Raw genomic sequence first — 18,412 nt, 5'->3', positions numbered from 1 at the left:
TCTGGTGTCTCTCACACTGTGCAGCCAACTAATGGTCATGACTTTGTTCAAACACGTAGCCAATGAGCTGACGGTTCCTGGGTCCCACCACTGCTAAAACAACACCTTGTCCGCCCAAAAATATCATTCTAACAACATGAGCAACCTCCACGCTCATATCCAGCCTAATCTATTTTAGAACAGTTTCCCACATGTCTTCTCCCACCGGAGCTGCAGGGTGTCAAGCAGGTCACAGGTTCAGCTCAAACAAGATTCCCATGTTTTTTCTGCCAAAGTGCCTTGGAGCCAGAAAACAAAGTTACTCTCTGCAAACAGCTTCAGCCACTTGTGATTTGAAAACAAAAAAATGTTTAATCCACAGTAACTTGTTATTCAGATAATGTAGAGCACATTGAACTTCTTGGCTCTTTCAACTAATACAGCTTGACTTGCCTTTACTAAAACGACTTTTGATGGAATACAAAGTTCCATGGAAACAGCAAAAACCTGCATGACTCATGATTTACACAACTTATTTGTTCCTGTTGAAGTGACACTCAAGGGAGGAGGGGAGGACAAGCTGAAAGTGATCTGAGAGGGATAAATAATTAAAAAATAAAAAACCAATAGCCAGAAAAATTAAGGAAGAAGAAAAAAAAAAAAAAAAAAGAAAACCCAAAGAGGGAGGAGAAGCAGATGAGCTGTCGGACATCGTGCTTATTCGAAAAAAGTGAAGACACACCAAACTAAACATGGAGAGGGAGGAATTAAAAGAGAGAAAGAAAATAAAAAAGGAAGAAAAAAAGTAGTAGAGCAAACTAGATGGATATTGTAATTACATTTTGACAGGAGAACACTGAAGATCAGCGACGGAAAAAGTAATAGAAGCAACTCTCAGCCCAGTTCTCCCAAGTTTGCTGAGGCAGTAGAAGGCGCCCACTCATGCTAATTTACAGAGAAGTAAGGAGGTAGCACAAGAACATAATGAAAAAATGTTGGCAGACTATTACCAGAAGCTTGTTTCGCCTCCACAGACGCCTAACCAGAGTATGAAAACCAGACCGGTACTGCAATAACAAGTAGTTGCTATCAAAAGTTCCGTGATAGCACCTTGTAACTACCCAATAGCTGTGCCACATTCCTTCACTCTTACCTTATGCTCTGTGCACATTATTTGGCTTTGACACACAGACAGAGTCAGAAAATGGATGAAATTGTCAACATCGACAGACCACGTTCTCACTCCCTGGTCGTGGAGTTCAACACCAAACCTGCTCGTACTCATGCTTCAGGTGTACTCTCTTATAAAACCCACAAAATGTGGTTTGGAATGATTTCACTTCAAAAGTTTCCACAAAATGCTGCTTTGAGAACACAACCTATTGTTCATTAAAGTGACACTTTTGGTGTGAAAATGTGACATCAGAAGCGATAAGGCAGAGCCAATTAATGCGTGTTTGACGCCCGGACAAGTCGAACTGACCCGGCTGAAGATCTGTGTTTTATTAGTTCTTTCCTCAGGGGTGGGGTGGTGTTGAACCTATATGAAAAACACAGCCAGGAGGGACCAGGCTATAAATCAAACATACCCAACGACCTCCCAGGATAAAAAGAGAGGCTTACAAACATGAAGCAGTTTGCGTGTAACTTAAACAAATGCATGTGTTCAATACGTACACACTGCAAAATTCAGGCGGGGCTGCGTAAATCAAACACATCCAACAGGCTCTCAGGTATGAAAAATAAAGACCCCCGCTGGCTTACAGCAGCATGGCTGAGTTTAAACTTCTTCTGGCAAATCAGTGGGACCCCGGATCGTCAGCTCTCTGATCTTTCTTCTGTTTTCATACAAAGCAAAAATAGCTTCATAAATAGCCTTTAAACACACACGCTGGCTCGTATGAACAGTGTGAGGTTATAAATCAGACAACCCAAATATGTGTAACCATGGGCCTATATGCATATAAACATGTTTATCTAAAACATTCATGCTGATTAAGCATCACAAAGCCAGTCTCCGGAATTTCAGAGTGGTCTGAACCCACTCTGTGGGCCTTGTGGGTCTAAGATCAATAGGACTTTCCTGACCATTAGATCCCTCTTCAGTCAGAGCCAGTTATTTGAAATTCCATGTGATCCAGTCACAGGAAGAAGGAAAGCGTCTCTGTGGTCTGTTCTTCTATAATTCAGAGGTTCCGTCAGACTTTTGTCTATATTTAAAAGTAGACGTCCCACTACTAATTTTTAATCCGACAAAGAGCCATAAAGGCAAAGGCTACGCAGGCAGAGGACAGAATTGGGGTTTTTCACTTCTTGACAACTTTGTTATATCAAAGAAGTGACATTCGGCATCTTTTCCTAAGTCGCCGATAAAAACTAAACTTACTTGCGTTTGTTAATCGAGGTTCAGCTGTGGCTCCTGTTTTTCCAGTTTTTCAGAGACTCGATGGGAAAAAAAAAAAAAAAAATCACATGAACCCTCAGACCGGGGATCAACTATAGGGGAAGTTCCAAATTCCTAAAAGCAGGTTTGTTATTCCCCCTGATGAGTCAGCTCCATTTCTGTGTTGTATCAGAAAGATAAAGCTTCACTCAGCTGTTGATATTCTTATCATTATTATTAGTATTATTATTAATATTATACACAGACACCTGTTCCCCTTTTTTTGGAGGTGTGCATGTTCTGTGACATGTTAACATCCTGGATCCAACCCCGGTTAAAGAACAGGTTAAACGTGTGCCGAGTCAGGTTTTAGCCGGGACAGCTGTGTTTACACAGCAGCTTAGCAGTCATACAAGCCGTCACCAAGACGGCACATAACCAGCAAAACACGTGGGCTGAGTCATAAGCCAAATACCAGCCGGTCAGACCATTGTTGCCAAACTTGTGCAATGACAACTACGCAAAGATTTTAGAACTCAAAGAAACTCCACCAGTGCGGGACCTGCCCACTTACATTAGTAAAACCTAATGCTGTTAGCAGAAAGACAGTAATGGACAAGCTGATTCAACGCTTGAGCTGGGACATGAATTCGCTCTGAGAAGTGCTGCGGAAAGAATCCTATCTGGTGAGTAAGTTACACAGACAACTCATGCAACAAATGTGCATTTGCAACCTTAAGCTGACTTGTAACGATGAACCGGATCATTCACAGGCTACACAGTCAGATCTGTTTAGTTACACTCAATAATTTGTATTAGTCCTATACCGTAAGTGAACGCTAATGTATATTAATGTATATTTATGGTTACATTTTGGAAAACAAAGTAGCATTTTATTTTCATATTGAAGTGAAAAACAATACTTTAAATGCCGTGTGAACTGTTCCCTAGAGAATACTGTCCACACATCTTTGTATTATACGAAGTAAGTGTTTTTAAAGTGAGATCCGGAGTGTTTTAATTACAGTTTCTATTTACTTTCCGTTTTGGTTTTATCATAAAAGCTCTTTGTCTTCCTAAACGCAACAGGAACCAACAGCAGCGTCTGAAATTCCTGTCACGGGAGATGGCAGCATCCAGTAAGTGTCGTGTGACTAGATGCCATTGATCTGTTCTGAGAAGGAACTCTTTGCAGAAGCATAACAGGGAAAGGGAACACAGGCCACATAACAAAGAAAAGAAACAAGGGGGAAAAAAGTACTAGGACACTTACAGGCCGAGAGGACATGTTAAAAGGGGGCAACCCACTCTATATGGTACCACAACTACACTAGCTAAAATGCTTTTTCCGTATACAATGTTTTAGCGATTGGAGTTTCAGCCACATTATTCTAATGCTATACATTTATGCGCGTGCAAATACGTTGATGTTCTTCTTGTGTTACAGGATCTGAACTCAGGATTGTGATGTTGGGAAAATGTTCAATTGAAAAGACCAAGCTAAGTCACTTAATCAGCAGAAAGAAGAACTGCCCTCAGCCAAAAACGTCCAAGCATTTCGAGCACGTCCACGGACACTGGAGGGGAAATCCGTTCACAATAGTTAGCACGGCAGACATCTTTGGTCTGCCTCAGAAAAGAGTTAAATATGAGATGATGAAGTGTGTGGCTCAATGCCCCCCTGGTCCAAATGTTCTGCTGCTGTTAGTGAAGCCTTCAGATTTCACTGAGGACGACGGACGGAAGCTGAAATTTATCCTAAGCTACTTTGCCCAAGATGTTTTTAAATACTCAATGATCGTTTTAACGCATAAATATGGGGGGGGCAACTCCACGGTAGACCAACTCATCCTACACTGCTCAGGAATGCACATAATCAATGTGGACCAACATTGTTTTTCTGAACGTGATCTCAAACAGCTGATGGAACAAATGGAGAACATAGTCTGTGACAACAGGGGGCAATATTTAACCTTCACAGATCATATGGTGGCATTTGAATGTGCGCAACACCATCTGAACCTGGTACTCTGTGGGAGACATGGAACCTGGAAGACTTTAGCAGCCAATGCCATTCTGGGTCAAAGAAGGTTTGGTCCACAAGATGACTCTTCAGGCTGCATTAAAAATGAGGCACAGGTGTGTGGACATCGGGTTTCTGTGGTGCAGCTGCCTGCCTTGTACCAAAAGCCTCAGGAGGAAGCAATGAAGGAATCGTTCAAGTCTATCTGCCTTTGTGAACCTGATGGTGCCCATGCCGTCATCCTCGTTTTAACTTTGGATCCTCCCACTGACGAAGACAAGAAAGAGTGGGAGACCATCCAGAAAACATTTAAATCTAGGGTGAATGACTTCATCATGATTCTGTTTGCTGTGGAACCAGACCTTAAAGATTCAGCTGTTCTAAACATTGTTCAACATAACACACACATCCAGCAGCTCTTTCAGAGCTGTGGGGGGCGACATGTTGTCTTCAATGTCAGGGACAAGCAGCAGGTGTCTGAGTTGCTGGAAAAGGTAGAAAAGATGACAGCGCCAGGATCTAGAGTCTTCACAAAGGAAATGATGGCAAAACCTCGTAGTAAGGTTACCAGACATGCATCCCTTTTAAATGTGACAGGTTATAAATATCAGAATAGCGAGAGCCACAACATGGAGAACAGCAAAGACCGTCTCAGGATGGTGCTGATTGGAAAGACTGGTTGTGGAAAAAGTGCCACGGGAAACACCATTTTGAGCAAAACAAGCTTTTGCTCTAAAGTCTGTCAAACATCAGTGACCAGGCAATGCCAGAAAACAACAGAAGAGATTAATGGGCGACTCATTACTGTGGTCGACACCCCCGGCTTGTTCGACACAACACTGTCCAATGAACAAGTTGAACAGGAGCTTGTAAAATGCGTCAGCTTGTTGTCTCCAGGGCCTCACGTGTTCTTACTGGTTCTGACGATCGGTCGATTTACACAGGAAGAAAAAGACACTGTGGACCTGATCAGGAGGTTCTTTGGCAAGAAGTCAGAAGACTTCATCATTCTTATATTTACCAGAGGAGATGCCCTTGCAGATCAAACATTTGAGAGTTATATAGGAGAAGGGAGTGATGGCTTTCTCAAAGAACTGGTTAATGCATGCGGAGGAAGATACCAGGTTTTCAATAACAACGATCGGCTGAATCGTTCTCAAGTCAGTCAGCTGCTAAACAAAGTCGATTCAATGGTGGCGCAAAATGGAGGTGGGTGTTACACCTCAGAGATGTTCCAAGAAGCTGAGGCCGCCATACAAAAGGAAACGCAGAGGATCATGAAGGAGAAAGAGGAAGAGATACAGAAGGAGGAGCGAGACCTCAAAAGAAAACATGAAGAAATGCAGGCAAAAAGAAAAAACCAGGCAGAGAATGAAAGGATACAGAGAGAACAACGAGTCAAGGAAAAAGAGGAACAAGTCAAGGAGGAGCAGGAGAGGTACGAGAGAGAAAGACAAGAGAGAGAAGAGGAGAAAAGGAAAATAAAAAAGAAGGAGGAAGTTCAGCGAAATGACTGGAACCACAAAATTGAGACTCTGGAAAAGCAACTAGAATATGGATCAGGGACACAGGGACACACTGATAGGATGTTATTACAGCGTACAATAGACATGAAAAAAGAACGAGAGGCTTGGGAGAAAGAAAAAAGTAATTGGTGGGAGAGACGCCATCGTGAAGATGAACAGAGACGAGAGATGGAGCAAAAGCGATTTCAAACGCTTAGAACCGAATTAGAGCGGGTAGTAGAACTGTATGAAAACAAAAGAAGGGAAGAGGATCGAATCAGGAAAGAACAGGAGGAAAGAGAATGCACTGAAACACAAGGCTTAAGGAAACAACTTGAGGAAATAAGAAGGAAACATAAAGAGGAGGCACGAAAGCAAGCGGAGCAATGCTGCGAATTCCGACGGAAATATACAGAGGATGTGATGGCTGAACTGAAAAGCTACGGAACCAAAATGGAGGATCTGAGGCGGAGGCAACAGAGACAAAATGATTTCATGATCGCGCAGCTGACGAGAAACAAATCGAACCATAAAGACTTTGATAAATTAATGACAAGACAGCAACAAGAAATGAATAAGCTGGAATCGTCACAGTCTTACTACAATCAAGAACATGCCATCACTGATCTAAAGAGAATCCACGAGGAACAAGTCACGGCGTGGATACACGAACACGTGAAAATGGCTACAGACAAACCTTGTAACATTTTATGAATCAGCGGCACAGTTTTAGTGGCAGGGTTGTTGCCTTTTGGCAGGTTTGGAGGAGATTTGATGGAATTAATGTGTGTTGTGTTAAGATGGTCAGATATTGTTATGTGATTAATGTCCAACATACACATAAGACAATGCTGCATTAGTGATAAGTCGAAATGTGAACAAGCCTTCTCGTAGCCAGTCCAGTCCAGTCCAGAACTGTAACTTAAGTAATTGTACTTTATGACAAATCCATAACTTTTTATTGTGTGCCTCTGATTTTATGGCTTTTCTTCACTTCTTATTAAATGTAAAAATGTGTTGCATGTAAATGAGGAAATCTGATGTCTGAAACAAAAATTGTGTCTTTTTTTTTTTCCTTTTACAGCTTATATCACATGTCATTTATAATCTACATTAAACACCGCATTCATAAAAAGCCAAGAGTCAGAACAGTAGCTTTAAAGTTTGGCATTGAAAATAAAAGTTTGACATTGAAAACAAAGCCTCAAATTAGAAATGAAACAGCTGCACTCAAAGAAAGTTGAACTGGTTTCGGAGAAAAAGTATTGGTGGTGAATAAATGTGCATAGAGTCTTTTATTTTAGATTCTTCTTGTGTGTTGTGACCAGCGCTTTGCCAACTTTCTGTTCCTCTTTCAGCGTGGGGGTGGGGGGAGGCTTTTAAGGGGAGGGGATGGGGCTGATTAGCATAAGGAGACAGGACGTCCTACTTCCAGTGTCAACGTTTAGACTAACCAAACTTCCCCCTGCTTCACCTGGAGCTGTCATCCTGCACTTTGTTTCTCCCCTGAACGGATTTTTTCATGTCTATGGGTTAAAATTAACTTTCAACTAATGTTGTTCTGCTGTGGGACAAGTCCATTTGAACAAGCGCTAACGTTAGCGTTAACTGCTGTAAATTCAGAGACCAACTCTAGCACCTGACTCAAATGAATGATTAAGGCCTCATCAACAACAACAACGTCAAAAAAAAAAAACTATCTAATGGAGCAGCATCATATTTCAGTGTCACCAGCCAAAAGGTTGGTGTTAATGGTGGAATTGGGATGTTCTGTCTTCTTAGTATGCAAACGATCTTGGACTTAGCCCCTCCCCCAGCTCCTACTTTATAAGGATGACAGAAAGTTGGCATTGAACAATAGGAGCCTCGTCAAAAACAAAAAGAAATGTACTTTTCTCCGATGCCAATTCAGTATTTTTTAAATACAACACTTTCAATGAGGTTGGCGGCTTTTTTCATGCCGGTTTGTTTGTTTGTTTGTTTGTTTGTTCTTTCGGCTCATCCCGTGACTCCAGTGTCGCCACTGCGGATCATTGTCCGCATCTTGACTTGGCACAGTTTTTACGCCGGATGCCCTTCCTGACTGAACCCTCCCCAATTTCTACTGGACCTGGACCAACAATGCGCAGCTAGGGAGGGGAGGGGCTGTTAGGGGTTCAGTGTCCTGCCCAGAGGTACTTCAACATATAACCAGGGCCGGGGATCGAACCACTGACCCTGTGGTCCGTGGACAACTGCCTTGACCAACTGGCTTTACGTCTTTTTTCATGCCAGTATTTTATTTTAAAGTTAGCGTTGTGCCACTTCATAAATAGATTCTAGGTTTTTGGAAAAATGAGGTTGGGAGTTTGATGACATTTGAGCAAGCGAAACTTCTACGTGAACGTTGTGTATGTTGCCTTATAAGAGTAAAAGACTTCGGGATTAGGTATCAGGTTTTACAGTTGGACAGCTGTTTTTTCTGTTTTGTAGGACATAGGTTACAAAAGTTTTACATTCACAACAGTACTAGTACTTATTTCTGCAATAGTAAGAAATACAATTAAACAACATTAAAGGAATGAATCGCTTTGACTTTGGTGGATTCAATCAGCTGTTAGTAAATGTGCACACTTGTAGTAAGCAGGATACGGTTCTGGTAACTTCCCTGGGGGAACACACCGGCACGACCAGTTTAACCAGATTTTTCGACTCTTGACGGGAAATAACTTGCGCTCACACACCTTTTACTGTCTCTAAGGGCAATTCCCAACAGCTGGTTCCGGTTTTCATTAAGAATTTGTACTTATTTAAAGGTTGTGCGTGGTCTGTGCGTGCATCTAAAGACAGCTCACCGCTGACTTGAACGGCTTCATCAGTTCTAACAAGCTTGGAAGTGGCACAAGTAAGGTCACTGTGGAGACATTAAGTGACGGTCAAGTTAAAGCAAGTACAGATGTGACCGAAAAAGCATCTTCGGATTATTCATGACCTAAAGGAATAAATTCTCAAAGGTGTTCTACTTGTCTCGTTTAGCATTAGTCAGCTGGGTTATATTTCCCCATAGAAGCCAAAGCCAATCACAGCTAACCAACATTCCTCATCACACTTGTATATGTAATTTCAAAGGCAGCTGATTTGTTACCCAGCGTATTTTCGAATACCAAGCCCTAATTAGACTTTTGAAAAGAGTATGGGACCAACCCATTTCCTTACTGTCACAGCAACTGCTGCCAGTAAAGAGTTCGGCTGAGTTAATCAGATGTTTGAGAAGACGTGATGCAGGCAGAATCTTATCTGGCGAGCAGACTTGACGGCCAGTGCATGTAACAAGGAGCATTCAATTCTGTGATACTACAGCCTTAATTTGATTAACTACAAATATCCACAGGTGTCAGATGTTTGAGGATGGCGATCTGACGGACCAGAGTTACACTACATCTGACAGACAAATTACACTACACTACTACAGTGGACTGTATATGGAATAACCACAGGTAAGTGCAGTACTATTCAAGTTGTACTTACTGGTTTAGTCTCCCTTTTATAGGCCTATTATACCGTGTATTTTTGAGTTATTCTATCATTGATGTATTTGCACATACACAGATCAGCCACAAAATTAGGGGCACGTTGTACTAACTCAATCTAATACAGCACCTTTGCCATAAATTCTACTTTTACAACATTATCATTCTACTCTGTGTTTATTATTTAGTTCATAGTTGGTGGTCATGTTTTGGCCCGTTCATTTATTTTTAATAGCGTACCATGAATGTATACGTGCACCTTAATTATAACTTATATAAGAGAATAATTGCCATGCCATTTAAAAACAGACATATTTGAATGATTAGCCGGTGAAAAATTAAGGTTTCTGGAAACTATAGTATTTGAATTTTAGGGTTTTTTTTTTTTTTTTTTTTTTTACATTTACTTCTGGTGTGATATTATAATTTTGCTGTGTCCTTAAACCCCACAGGGCTTACTTCAGCTTTCCAAGTGCCTGTGTGACTCAAGATGGCAACATCAGGTAATGAATTCTAGCATGACTACCAAGAAGGAAAACTAGGTCCTAAGAAATTAAGTCACATCCAAATTGAAAACAAGGCAATGTGCCAAAACCCGTACAAGACATGTGGCAGAAAGAAAGACAAGTTGACAATTTGCTGAGGAACAATGGAGACTTTGTTTGATTACAGCACCTAGAGTGTCAAATTATTCTGCAATAAAAGGAAATGTACATTACTACAAAGAAAGGAATATAACACACTGCTTTGCAAGAATAAGAAAACATTATTATTAATCTGGGTTCAATAGATACACAAACACTGCACTGATCACAATCCTAAGTTTAGACCAAACCTCTAAATGTGTTTTGCAATAGCGTGAAATCTGTGTATGCATAACTCTACTAACTACGAACATACAACAGGGCTTTAATACACATTTTCAATACTAATACCTAATTTAAAAAATATGCTAAAGCTAAACTGGACTATGTCTAGCAGCAGACAGCTCTTTTTACCTAAGAAGGTTTAATAAACCCAGTTGAATTGTTCCTCTATACATCAGAAATATTTTGAATACACTTAAAGCTATGTAGAATGTGTCCATGTGAAATGCTTTTATTCTTATTGTTTTACAGCTTCTGAGCTCAGGATTGTGGTGGTTGGGAAAAGCCAGGTTGAAAAGACAAAACTGAATGACCTAATCGCTAAAACAAAAGATGGTTCTCATCCAAAAACTATCCAAGGACGGTGGAGACAAAATTCCTTCACACTAGTGCGGACGGGAAACATCTTCAGTCTGCCTGTGGAAAAACTGAGACATGAGATCAAGATGTGCATGCTTCAGTGCCTCCCTGGACCAAATGTTCTGCTGCTTTTGGTGAAGCCTTCTGATTTCAGTGAGCAGGACAAAGAAAAACTGAAGTCCATCATGAGTTTCTTTGGACAAGATGCTTTTAAATACTCAATGATCATCACGACTCAAAATTATACAGGAGGGAATTCTTCAGTAGACCGACTACTCACAGACTGCAAAGAGCAGTACAGAATGAACTTTGAAAACCAATGGCCTGACTATGCTCTTCAAGAACTGATCAAAAAAATTGAGATTATAGTGAATGGCAACAGGGGGCAATATTTAACCTTTACTCAAGAGACCAATCACGTGGGGGCACCTGAATGTGCAAAACACCCTCTAAACCTGGTACTTTGTGGGAGACATGACACCTGGAAAACTTTGGCAGCTAATGTCATTTTGGGAGAAAGAAAGTTCGGGCCACAAGCAAACTCCTCAGAATGGGTTAAAAGGGGGACAGATGTGTGTGGACATCAGGTTTCTGTGGTGCAGCTAACTGCCTTGTATGGCAAACCTAAGCATGCAACAACTAAGGAATCATTCAGGTCCATCTGCCTCTGTGAACCTGAGGGCGCCCATGCCTTCATTCTGGTCCTACCTTTAGGTCCTCCGACTGATCAAGACGCAAAAGAGTTAGAGACGATCCAGAACACATTCAGGTGTAGCATTGATGACTTTACCATGATTCTTTTTACTGTGGAGACAAATCCTAACTCTCCAGTAGTCACAAGAATTCTAAAGGAAAACAGAGACATCCAGCAGCTTATACAGAGCTGTGGTGGACGATACGTTGTCACTGACCTAAAGGACAAGCAGCAACTTTCTAACGTGTTGCATGCTGTTGGAAAGATGACAGCTTTTGGATCCCGAAGCTTCAAAAAAGAAATGTTTCCCAGGCCTCCAGTCAATATGGTTACAAGAAGAGCATCTGTATTAAAGGTGGCAGAGTACAAATATAGGAATCCGCTCAAAATGGCGCAAGGCGCAAAGTGTCTCAGGATGGTGCTGATTGGAAAGACTGGCTGTGGAAAGAGTGCCACGGGAAACAGTATTTTAGGGAGAGAATGCTTTTACTCTAAAGTCAGTCAAAACTCAGTGACCAGGTTCTGTCAAAAAGCAACTGGAGAGGTTGATGGGAGACCCATCACTGTGGTCGACACCCCCGGCTTGTTCGACACAACCCTGTCCAGTGAAGAAGTTAAACAGGAGCTTATAAAATGCGTCAGCTTGTTGTCTCCAGGGCCTCACGTGTTCTTACTGGTTCTGACGATCGGTCGATTTACACAGGAAGAAAAAGAAACCGTGGAGCTGATCAGGAGGTTCTTTGGTAAGAAGTCAGAAGACTTCATCATTCTCGTGTTCACCAGAGGAGATGATCTTAAAGCTCAAACATTTGAGAGTTATATAGAAGAAGACGACCACGACAATTTTCTCCACAAACTGATAACTGCATGCGGGGGAAGATACCAGGTTTTCAATAACAACGAGCGGATGAATCGTTCTCAAGTCAGTCAGCTGCTAAACAAAGTCGATTCAATGGTGGAGAAAAATGGAGGTGGGTGTTACACCTCAGAGATGTTCCAAGAAGCTGAGGCCGCCATACAAAAGGAAACGCAGAGGATCATGAAGGAGAAAGAGGAAGAGATACAGAAGGAGGAGAGAGACCTCAAAAGAAAACATGAAGAAGAAATGCAAGCAAGGAAAATAAAAGAAGAACAAGAAAGAGCACATAGAGCAAAACTTCTCAAAAAAAATGAGGAACACATTAAGAAGGAACGCGAGAAGAGGAAGAAAGAAAGAGAAGAGAGAGAAGAAGAGGAACAAAACAGAAAAAGGCAACAGGAATATCAGCAATATGAATGGAAACAAAAAATTGATGCCCTGGAGAAAAAATTAAAGAATGACCAAGAGAAAAACACAGTTGCTAACAAGCTGTTATTATTACAGAGTAGAGATGAGAAGAAAAAGGAACAAAAGGCTTGGGAGATGGAAAAGGGGAAATGCTGGGAGAAACAGTATCAAGAAGCTGAACAGAGACAAGAGGAAGAACCAACACAACTTCAAAAGCCGGACGAAGTTTATAAGCAGGAAATGAAAGGAAGCTATGAAATCAGTATAGAAGAAGAAGAAAGACAACGCAAAGAAGTACAAGAAAACTTTAAAAACCAACTCGAGGAAATAAGGAGGAAACACGAGGAGGCAGCACGAAAGCAAGCAGAGCAATCGAATGACTTCAGCCATGTATATGCTGAGGTTGTAATAGCCGAGATCGAAAACTACGGAAGGGAACTAGATCATCTGAAACAGAAGCAACAAAAACAGAAAGACGCCCTGTTATCACAGCTGATGAGAAACAAAAACAATGAGAGAGACTTTGAGAAACTAAAGAAGAAACACGAAAAAGAAATGTCTGAGCTGAAATGTTCGTCAGACAATGGCACTTTGAGCATCAGCAAGCTGAAGGAACGACACGATACCGAAGTTGATCTCTGGATAGAGGAGAAGGTGAAGAAGGCCACGACAGCTTGTGCCATCTTATGAAATCTTTTACGCTTTTTGGTTTTCAACAATTACGCAAGATTTATTTGTATAGTTGGTTGCCAATATCAAGTTTAGCCAATATTTGACACGTATGGCCCTGTAAATAAGCAGCTTATTAAGTTGATCATAAACATGAACGTAGCTAAAGTTCAGGGCATCTGTGTACCAGACTTAGAAGTTAGTCAATGAGTCTTATTAGCTGAATTTTTTTATTCTTTAAATTTACTTACTGTTTGTAAGCTAGTGCGACCTGACATAAGGCACCTACATGAGTATTAATTAGTATGTATTTATTTTTTCGTTACATTACATGTTTTTGGAATCCTTTGCATCAATGGTCGTAGCCATAAGTTCTAACTAAACAACCACGTTGTTTTTAGCACAGGCTGGATGTTTTCATCGTCCCACCATTGCATGGAAAATAAGGGGTCTTATTTTGTAATTTAGTTTTTCCTTTGCACAATTTACAACTGTACTTTTTCCTCGTAGAGCTGATGTGTGGAAACAATGTTGCACAGTGAAAATGTTTGGAGCATACAATGCACAAACCGTAGTAGTTTTAAACGTCAAAATACGCAAATAAAAGCAATGCTCCACATCCCTTTCTTGCCAGTGTCTTGGTACAAACTCACACAGCATGTTAAACACTAATTTACAGTATTAATTTACTTATCTTACACTTTGTCTCCACCGTAGGTCAGTGAAGCAGTGCCGCCTTAACTTTCCATGTATGAATGTGTTCAAATTAGCAGAGGGTGTCTCTTTGCCTCCTCCTAAACTCTTCCCATCTCCTTCACATTTGAAGGACTTGAAGTGTTTTTAACTTTGTAAAAGAAATTTAAAAAAAAAAAAAGTATGAAGGTAACTCATTCTCAGCACTGTCATCACGTCACTCAATAGATAACTAAACATGAAATAACTTTAAATTCTTTATACTTAATAACAATATAGCTGTGTCCTCTTGTGTTTTTCCATCTTTATCTTTAATGTGGACATCTCACACACAAGTGTGGCCGAAGACTAAGCCCCTTGAAAGAGTTTGAGGAAAGAATTTGGAAACAAGCTTCTCAACCGACCCCAAGAGCTCAGGCCATGATGGAATGGCCTGGCTTTCCCCTGATCTGAGAGGGGACTGATTTAGGTAGTAGCTCAACATCATTTTAAAGGAAACGTTTCAAATTTTTAGGATATTGCACTATGAAGTTTTCTGCAACTTCCTGTACAGATGTTTGCTACTGGTGCTTACCAGGTGAGTTCAGTTCCTCCCAAACAAACACGCGCCCAACCCAGCGCCGTGTCATTGCTGGCAAAACCGACCTGTTGTTTTGTGAAACTGTCACTTTCATTTTTGAGCTCTGAGGACAACTAAACTGCCAAGAACAGCGACAGATAAGAGGCACCATACAGGTAAATGCAAATTAAAAAAAAACAAAGCAATTGTAGAAAATAACGTATTAAACAGTTCAATGGTAATTCTCAGGTGTGTGACAGCTGGCCAGGCCTGGTAATCGAGATACAAGACTCAGTTTACAGTTTTCAGAGAAACTACGTCTTACTGTGAATTCACGCATTGGTACAGTAAATGGCTCGTCACTGCGATGGAAAAGCAACAGCCTCAGGTATGTGGAACATATGATACTATGATGTAATTATACCTCTGTTGGTAGAATCTATAATATGTCAATCAAAATATGTACTTCATGAAAGTTATAAAATGTGATAATAAATAATAATTATTTAGAAAATACATTCATAAAATACACTCAAGGCCAAATTAAAGCTACAAAGGTTTCACTTTATTGAAGATTACAGTTTGTGACCAAGGCTGTAATGTGAGATATCTGTCAACAACACGGTGTTCACACAAGGCTCTTCATTAAATAATCTCTTACTTTTGAAACAAGAGGGAAACCTTTCTCAAACATCACTGATAGATTTATAGATGGATGTCTTACAATAAGGCGCAAAGGAAAATAGAAATGTGTTTACGAGAATTGTGCAAGTTGCTTAGTTTTGATTTTTCTTGCTTTACAGAGCTGAATATTGTGGTGTTTGGAGGTACTGATAAGGACAGGACAGTACTAGGTAACTTCATTACAAGACAAAAATCATTTAGCTGTCCAATACTAATACCTGATAAGCAATGTGCACATGCACATGGACAATGGATCGAAAAGTCATTAACAGTGGTGAAGACCCCAGACGTCTTTGATCTTCCATTTTTGGCAGTGACAAAAGAAATAGGAAAGTGCTTGAATCTTTGCACACCTGGACCAGTTGTGATGCTATTGGTAGTGAGGACATCTGATTTCACAGAAGATAAACGGCAAGCAGCAAAGGCAATTTTCAGCTTGTTTGGTGAAGATGCGTTCAAAAACTCTATGGTCATCATAACACAAAATGAGACGGAGGAGAACGCATCAGTGGACAACATTATCCAAGACTGCAATCAAAGGCAGCACAGACTCAAATTAGATAAAAGCAATCTTAACAATAACAAGCTTACAGAGCTAATGAATAAGATCGAGAATATGTTGAGAGTCAGTGACGATTTTTCAAGTGGCGCAAATAGGCATCATTCCAATTCCCCGTGTAACCAGGGCCCAGCCGATGACATTTTCTCAAATGCTAAAAGGAAGTATGCAGATTTGATTTCTCTGTTGAAAATCCTCTTGGAGAACCATCTGAAAGCGCACGCTTGGTATGACAGACAGACAGAAATCAAAACACTGGAAGAGCCAAGGGAAGCAGTCCAAAGCCAACTCAGTTGTAAAAAACTGAATACACAAGATAAAAATCTGAAATATGAAGAGACAGAAAAAGGGGATAAAATCTGCAGAGAACAGGGGGCTAAGCTGCAAACACAGTCGGAAGAACAGTATAAGAAAAAACTGGAAGACTGTAGGAAAAAAATGGAACGTATGAAGGAGGAATATGAAGACAAGATAAGGGACATAACTAATACAAATAAAACCTTCGCGAAGCTAGTGGTAAAGTACATTAATGAAAAAAATGAACTTGCAGAACAGCATGAAAGAAACCAGAAAGATCTAATGAGAGACCACGAACGCCACATAGCACATCTGAAACAAGAGCACACTGACGAGATCAGAGATTTCAACCAAACGTATGATGAGAAAATGAGGGATCGTGAAATCGAGTATGAGAAAAGAACACAAGAGGAGAAAGAAAAAATAACCAGTCTAAAGCAAAGCCACATCAAGGACATAAATGATCTGAAGCAAGTGCATGAAAACAAATTAACAGCTCTCAAACTAGACAGTGACAGGGAAATACATCATCTAAAATGTGAGCACGACATCGCAACAAAGGGTCTGAAAGTGGAGCACGAAAACAAGCTACAAAGTCTGACACAGCAGCATGAGGAGAAAATGAAAGCTATCAAGCAGGAGTATGACAGTGACTTGTGGCAAAATCGCTTGATGGAAATAGTGAAGACAATACTGCTTATTCAAGGCAATGGCATAAATTTCGGTCCAGACTGGATCAAGAAACCTGCGCAAAAAAGTCAAGATGATGACCAAATAACAAACCTGAAGCAGGAGTGCGATGAGAAACTAAGGAATCGAGAAAGGGAGCACGAAGAAAAAATAAAGAATCTGAAGCAGAACAACACCAAAGAAAAGATGGATTTAAAAGAAGAGTACGACCAAAAAATAACAAATCTAAAGAAAGACCACACTAGAAAAATGGATGTTCAAAAACAAGAGTATGAAAACGCGATAACGGACCTAAAGCGTGAGCATAATAAGAAAATTAAAGATCTTATGAAAGGCAATGAAGACAACATCAAAGACCTGAAACAAGAACAGATTAATGAAATAAATAGTTTGAAGCAAGAACAGAATAATAATGTAGCGGATCTGAAGAAAGATAATGAATACAAGCTACAGGATCTGACACAGCGGCAAGAAGATAAAATAAAGCATCTGCAGCAAAATCACCTCGAGGAAATTGAGAATCTGAAGCGAGATCATGCTAACAAAATTACAGATTTGAAGCAGGAGTGTGGCGCCAAACTACGGGACCTCAAACAAGAGTATGACAACAAAATAAAAGACCTGAAGCTCGAACATAACGAGAATACGACTGCTCAGAAACAAGACTGTGACAGAAGAATGAAGGATCTAAAGGTAGAGCAGAGCATCAAGCTACAGGATGTGACCCAAGAGCATGAAAACAAAATCATGAGATTAAACCAAGAGCATGATGAAACGGTAAAGGATATGAAGCAAAAACACACTGAGCAAATAAGTGATCTGAAGCAAGAGGGAGTATTGCAATGGAATATAATATTTGTCTGCTTGTTACTACAGATATTAACACATATTAGCATGTATTTAATTTAAAATAATACAGTCTAAGAGGGTATTAAGTGTCCTACTGTCTGTGCGGAAAACTTTTGCAGTTTGTGTTTTTACTTTAGTGCGTTATTTGTAAAGTTTGTACATTTATGTTCTGTTGGATCCAGCTATGAGTATTTTTTGCAATATAGGTCTTGGCAAATTCGGTAAAAATTTCACGTGCAGCAAAAAGTCACGATATTGTTTATAAAACAAATATTTGGGAACAGTTACCAACATATGAATTATATACTATTTTACTTAACAAGTAAAGCTGATTTTATAGTTTATTTAATTGTAAGTATAGATTTCTTCATGTTGTTTTCTGGTGAAGGTATGTTTATATGCTTAAATAATTATTATATCGATCTATTAAAATGTATATGTGCATATAACAAGTTACACAGCAATTTCCATATTCAATATGTTTTGGCAATTTAGATGCCATCATCATTTGTATCTATTAGGCATTTACATTTTTCATTCACTCTGCAAATATATTCTGTCATATAATCTTTAGCCCATTAAAGCTAAAATAAAGTCTGAAATACATGTTTGGCATAAAAATAAAATGGCCTTGTACAAAACAACAAAGACTGTTTATTGTGGACATGATTGAATTTGTGAATGAAATATGCCAATTTAAGTGGACAAACAAAAGTTTTTACAGGAAGCAATTGTATTGCTTCCGTACTTTAAAAAAAAAAACATTTTCTTGATTAAAGTTGCAAAAGGACAGTTGACAGAAAGCTGACGTAGCTCCACCATTTTT

The 18,412-nt window shown here is 40.0% G+C and overlaps 4 protein-coding genes across 12 annotated transcripts in view; 3 read left to right on the top strand and 1 right to left on the bottom strand.

Moving 5' to 3' along the window:
- prdm6 (PR domain containing 6) overlaps positions 1 to 18,412 on the bottom strand; it is an 83,524-nt gene that overhangs the window by 38,369 nt on the left and 26,743 nt on the right. The gene's annotated exons all lie outside the window — the stretch shown is intronic.
- Positions 2,845 to 7,186, top strand: LOC137135902 (GTPase IMAP family member 8-like). Of its 2 annotated transcripts, XM_067520681.1 has the most exons (3): positions 2,845 to 3,048; positions 3,452 to 3,501; positions 3,810 to 7,186. In XM_067520681.1, the coding sequence occupies exons 2-3, from the start codon at positions 3,489 to 3,491 to the stop codon at positions 6,602 to 6,604; spliced, it is 2,808 nt and encodes a 935-aa protein (XP_067376782.1). In that variant the 5' UTR covers positions 2,845 to 3,048; positions 3,452 to 3,488; the 3' UTR covers positions 6,605 to 7,186. The 2 variants fall into 2 exon arrangements, with proteins under 2 accessions (XP_067376782.1, XP_067376783.1); XM_067520682.1 differs by lacking the exons at positions 2,845 to 3,048; positions 3,452 to 3,501 and adding an exon at positions 3,510 to 3,678.
- Positions 9,120 to 13,883, top strand: LOC137135903 (GTPase IMAP family member 8-like). The gene is made up of 3 exons (XM_067520683.1): positions 9,120 to 9,366; positions 9,852 to 9,902; positions 10,518 to 13,883. Exons 2-3 carry the CDS (start codon positions 9,890 to 9,892, stop codon positions 13,274 to 13,276), a joined length of 2,772 nt encoding a protein of 923 aa, XP_067376784.1. The 5' UTR covers positions 9,120 to 9,366; positions 9,852 to 9,889; the 3' UTR covers positions 13,277 to 13,883.
- Positions 14,547 to 18,217, top strand: LOC137135904 (repetitive organellar protein-like). The gene is made up of 3 exons (XM_067520685.1): positions 14,547 to 14,683; positions 14,757 to 14,895; positions 15,311 to 18,217. The coding sequence occupies exons 2-3, from the start codon at positions 14,859 to 14,861 to the stop codon at positions 17,644 to 17,646; spliced, it is 2,373 nt and encodes a 790-aa protein (XP_067376786.1). The 5' UTR covers positions 14,547 to 14,683; positions 14,757 to 14,858; the 3' UTR covers positions 17,647 to 18,217.

The sequence above is a fragment of the Channa argus genome, chromosome 11 (genome assembly GCF_033026475.1).
Source record: "Channa argus isolate prfri chromosome 11, Channa argus male v1.0, whole genome shotgun sequence".
In the NCBI taxonomy this organism is placed as follows: Eukaryota; Metazoa; Chordata; class Actinopteri; order Anabantiformes; family Channidae; genus Channa; species Channa argus.
This window is presented reverse-complemented; position numbering and strand designations above follow the sequence as displayed.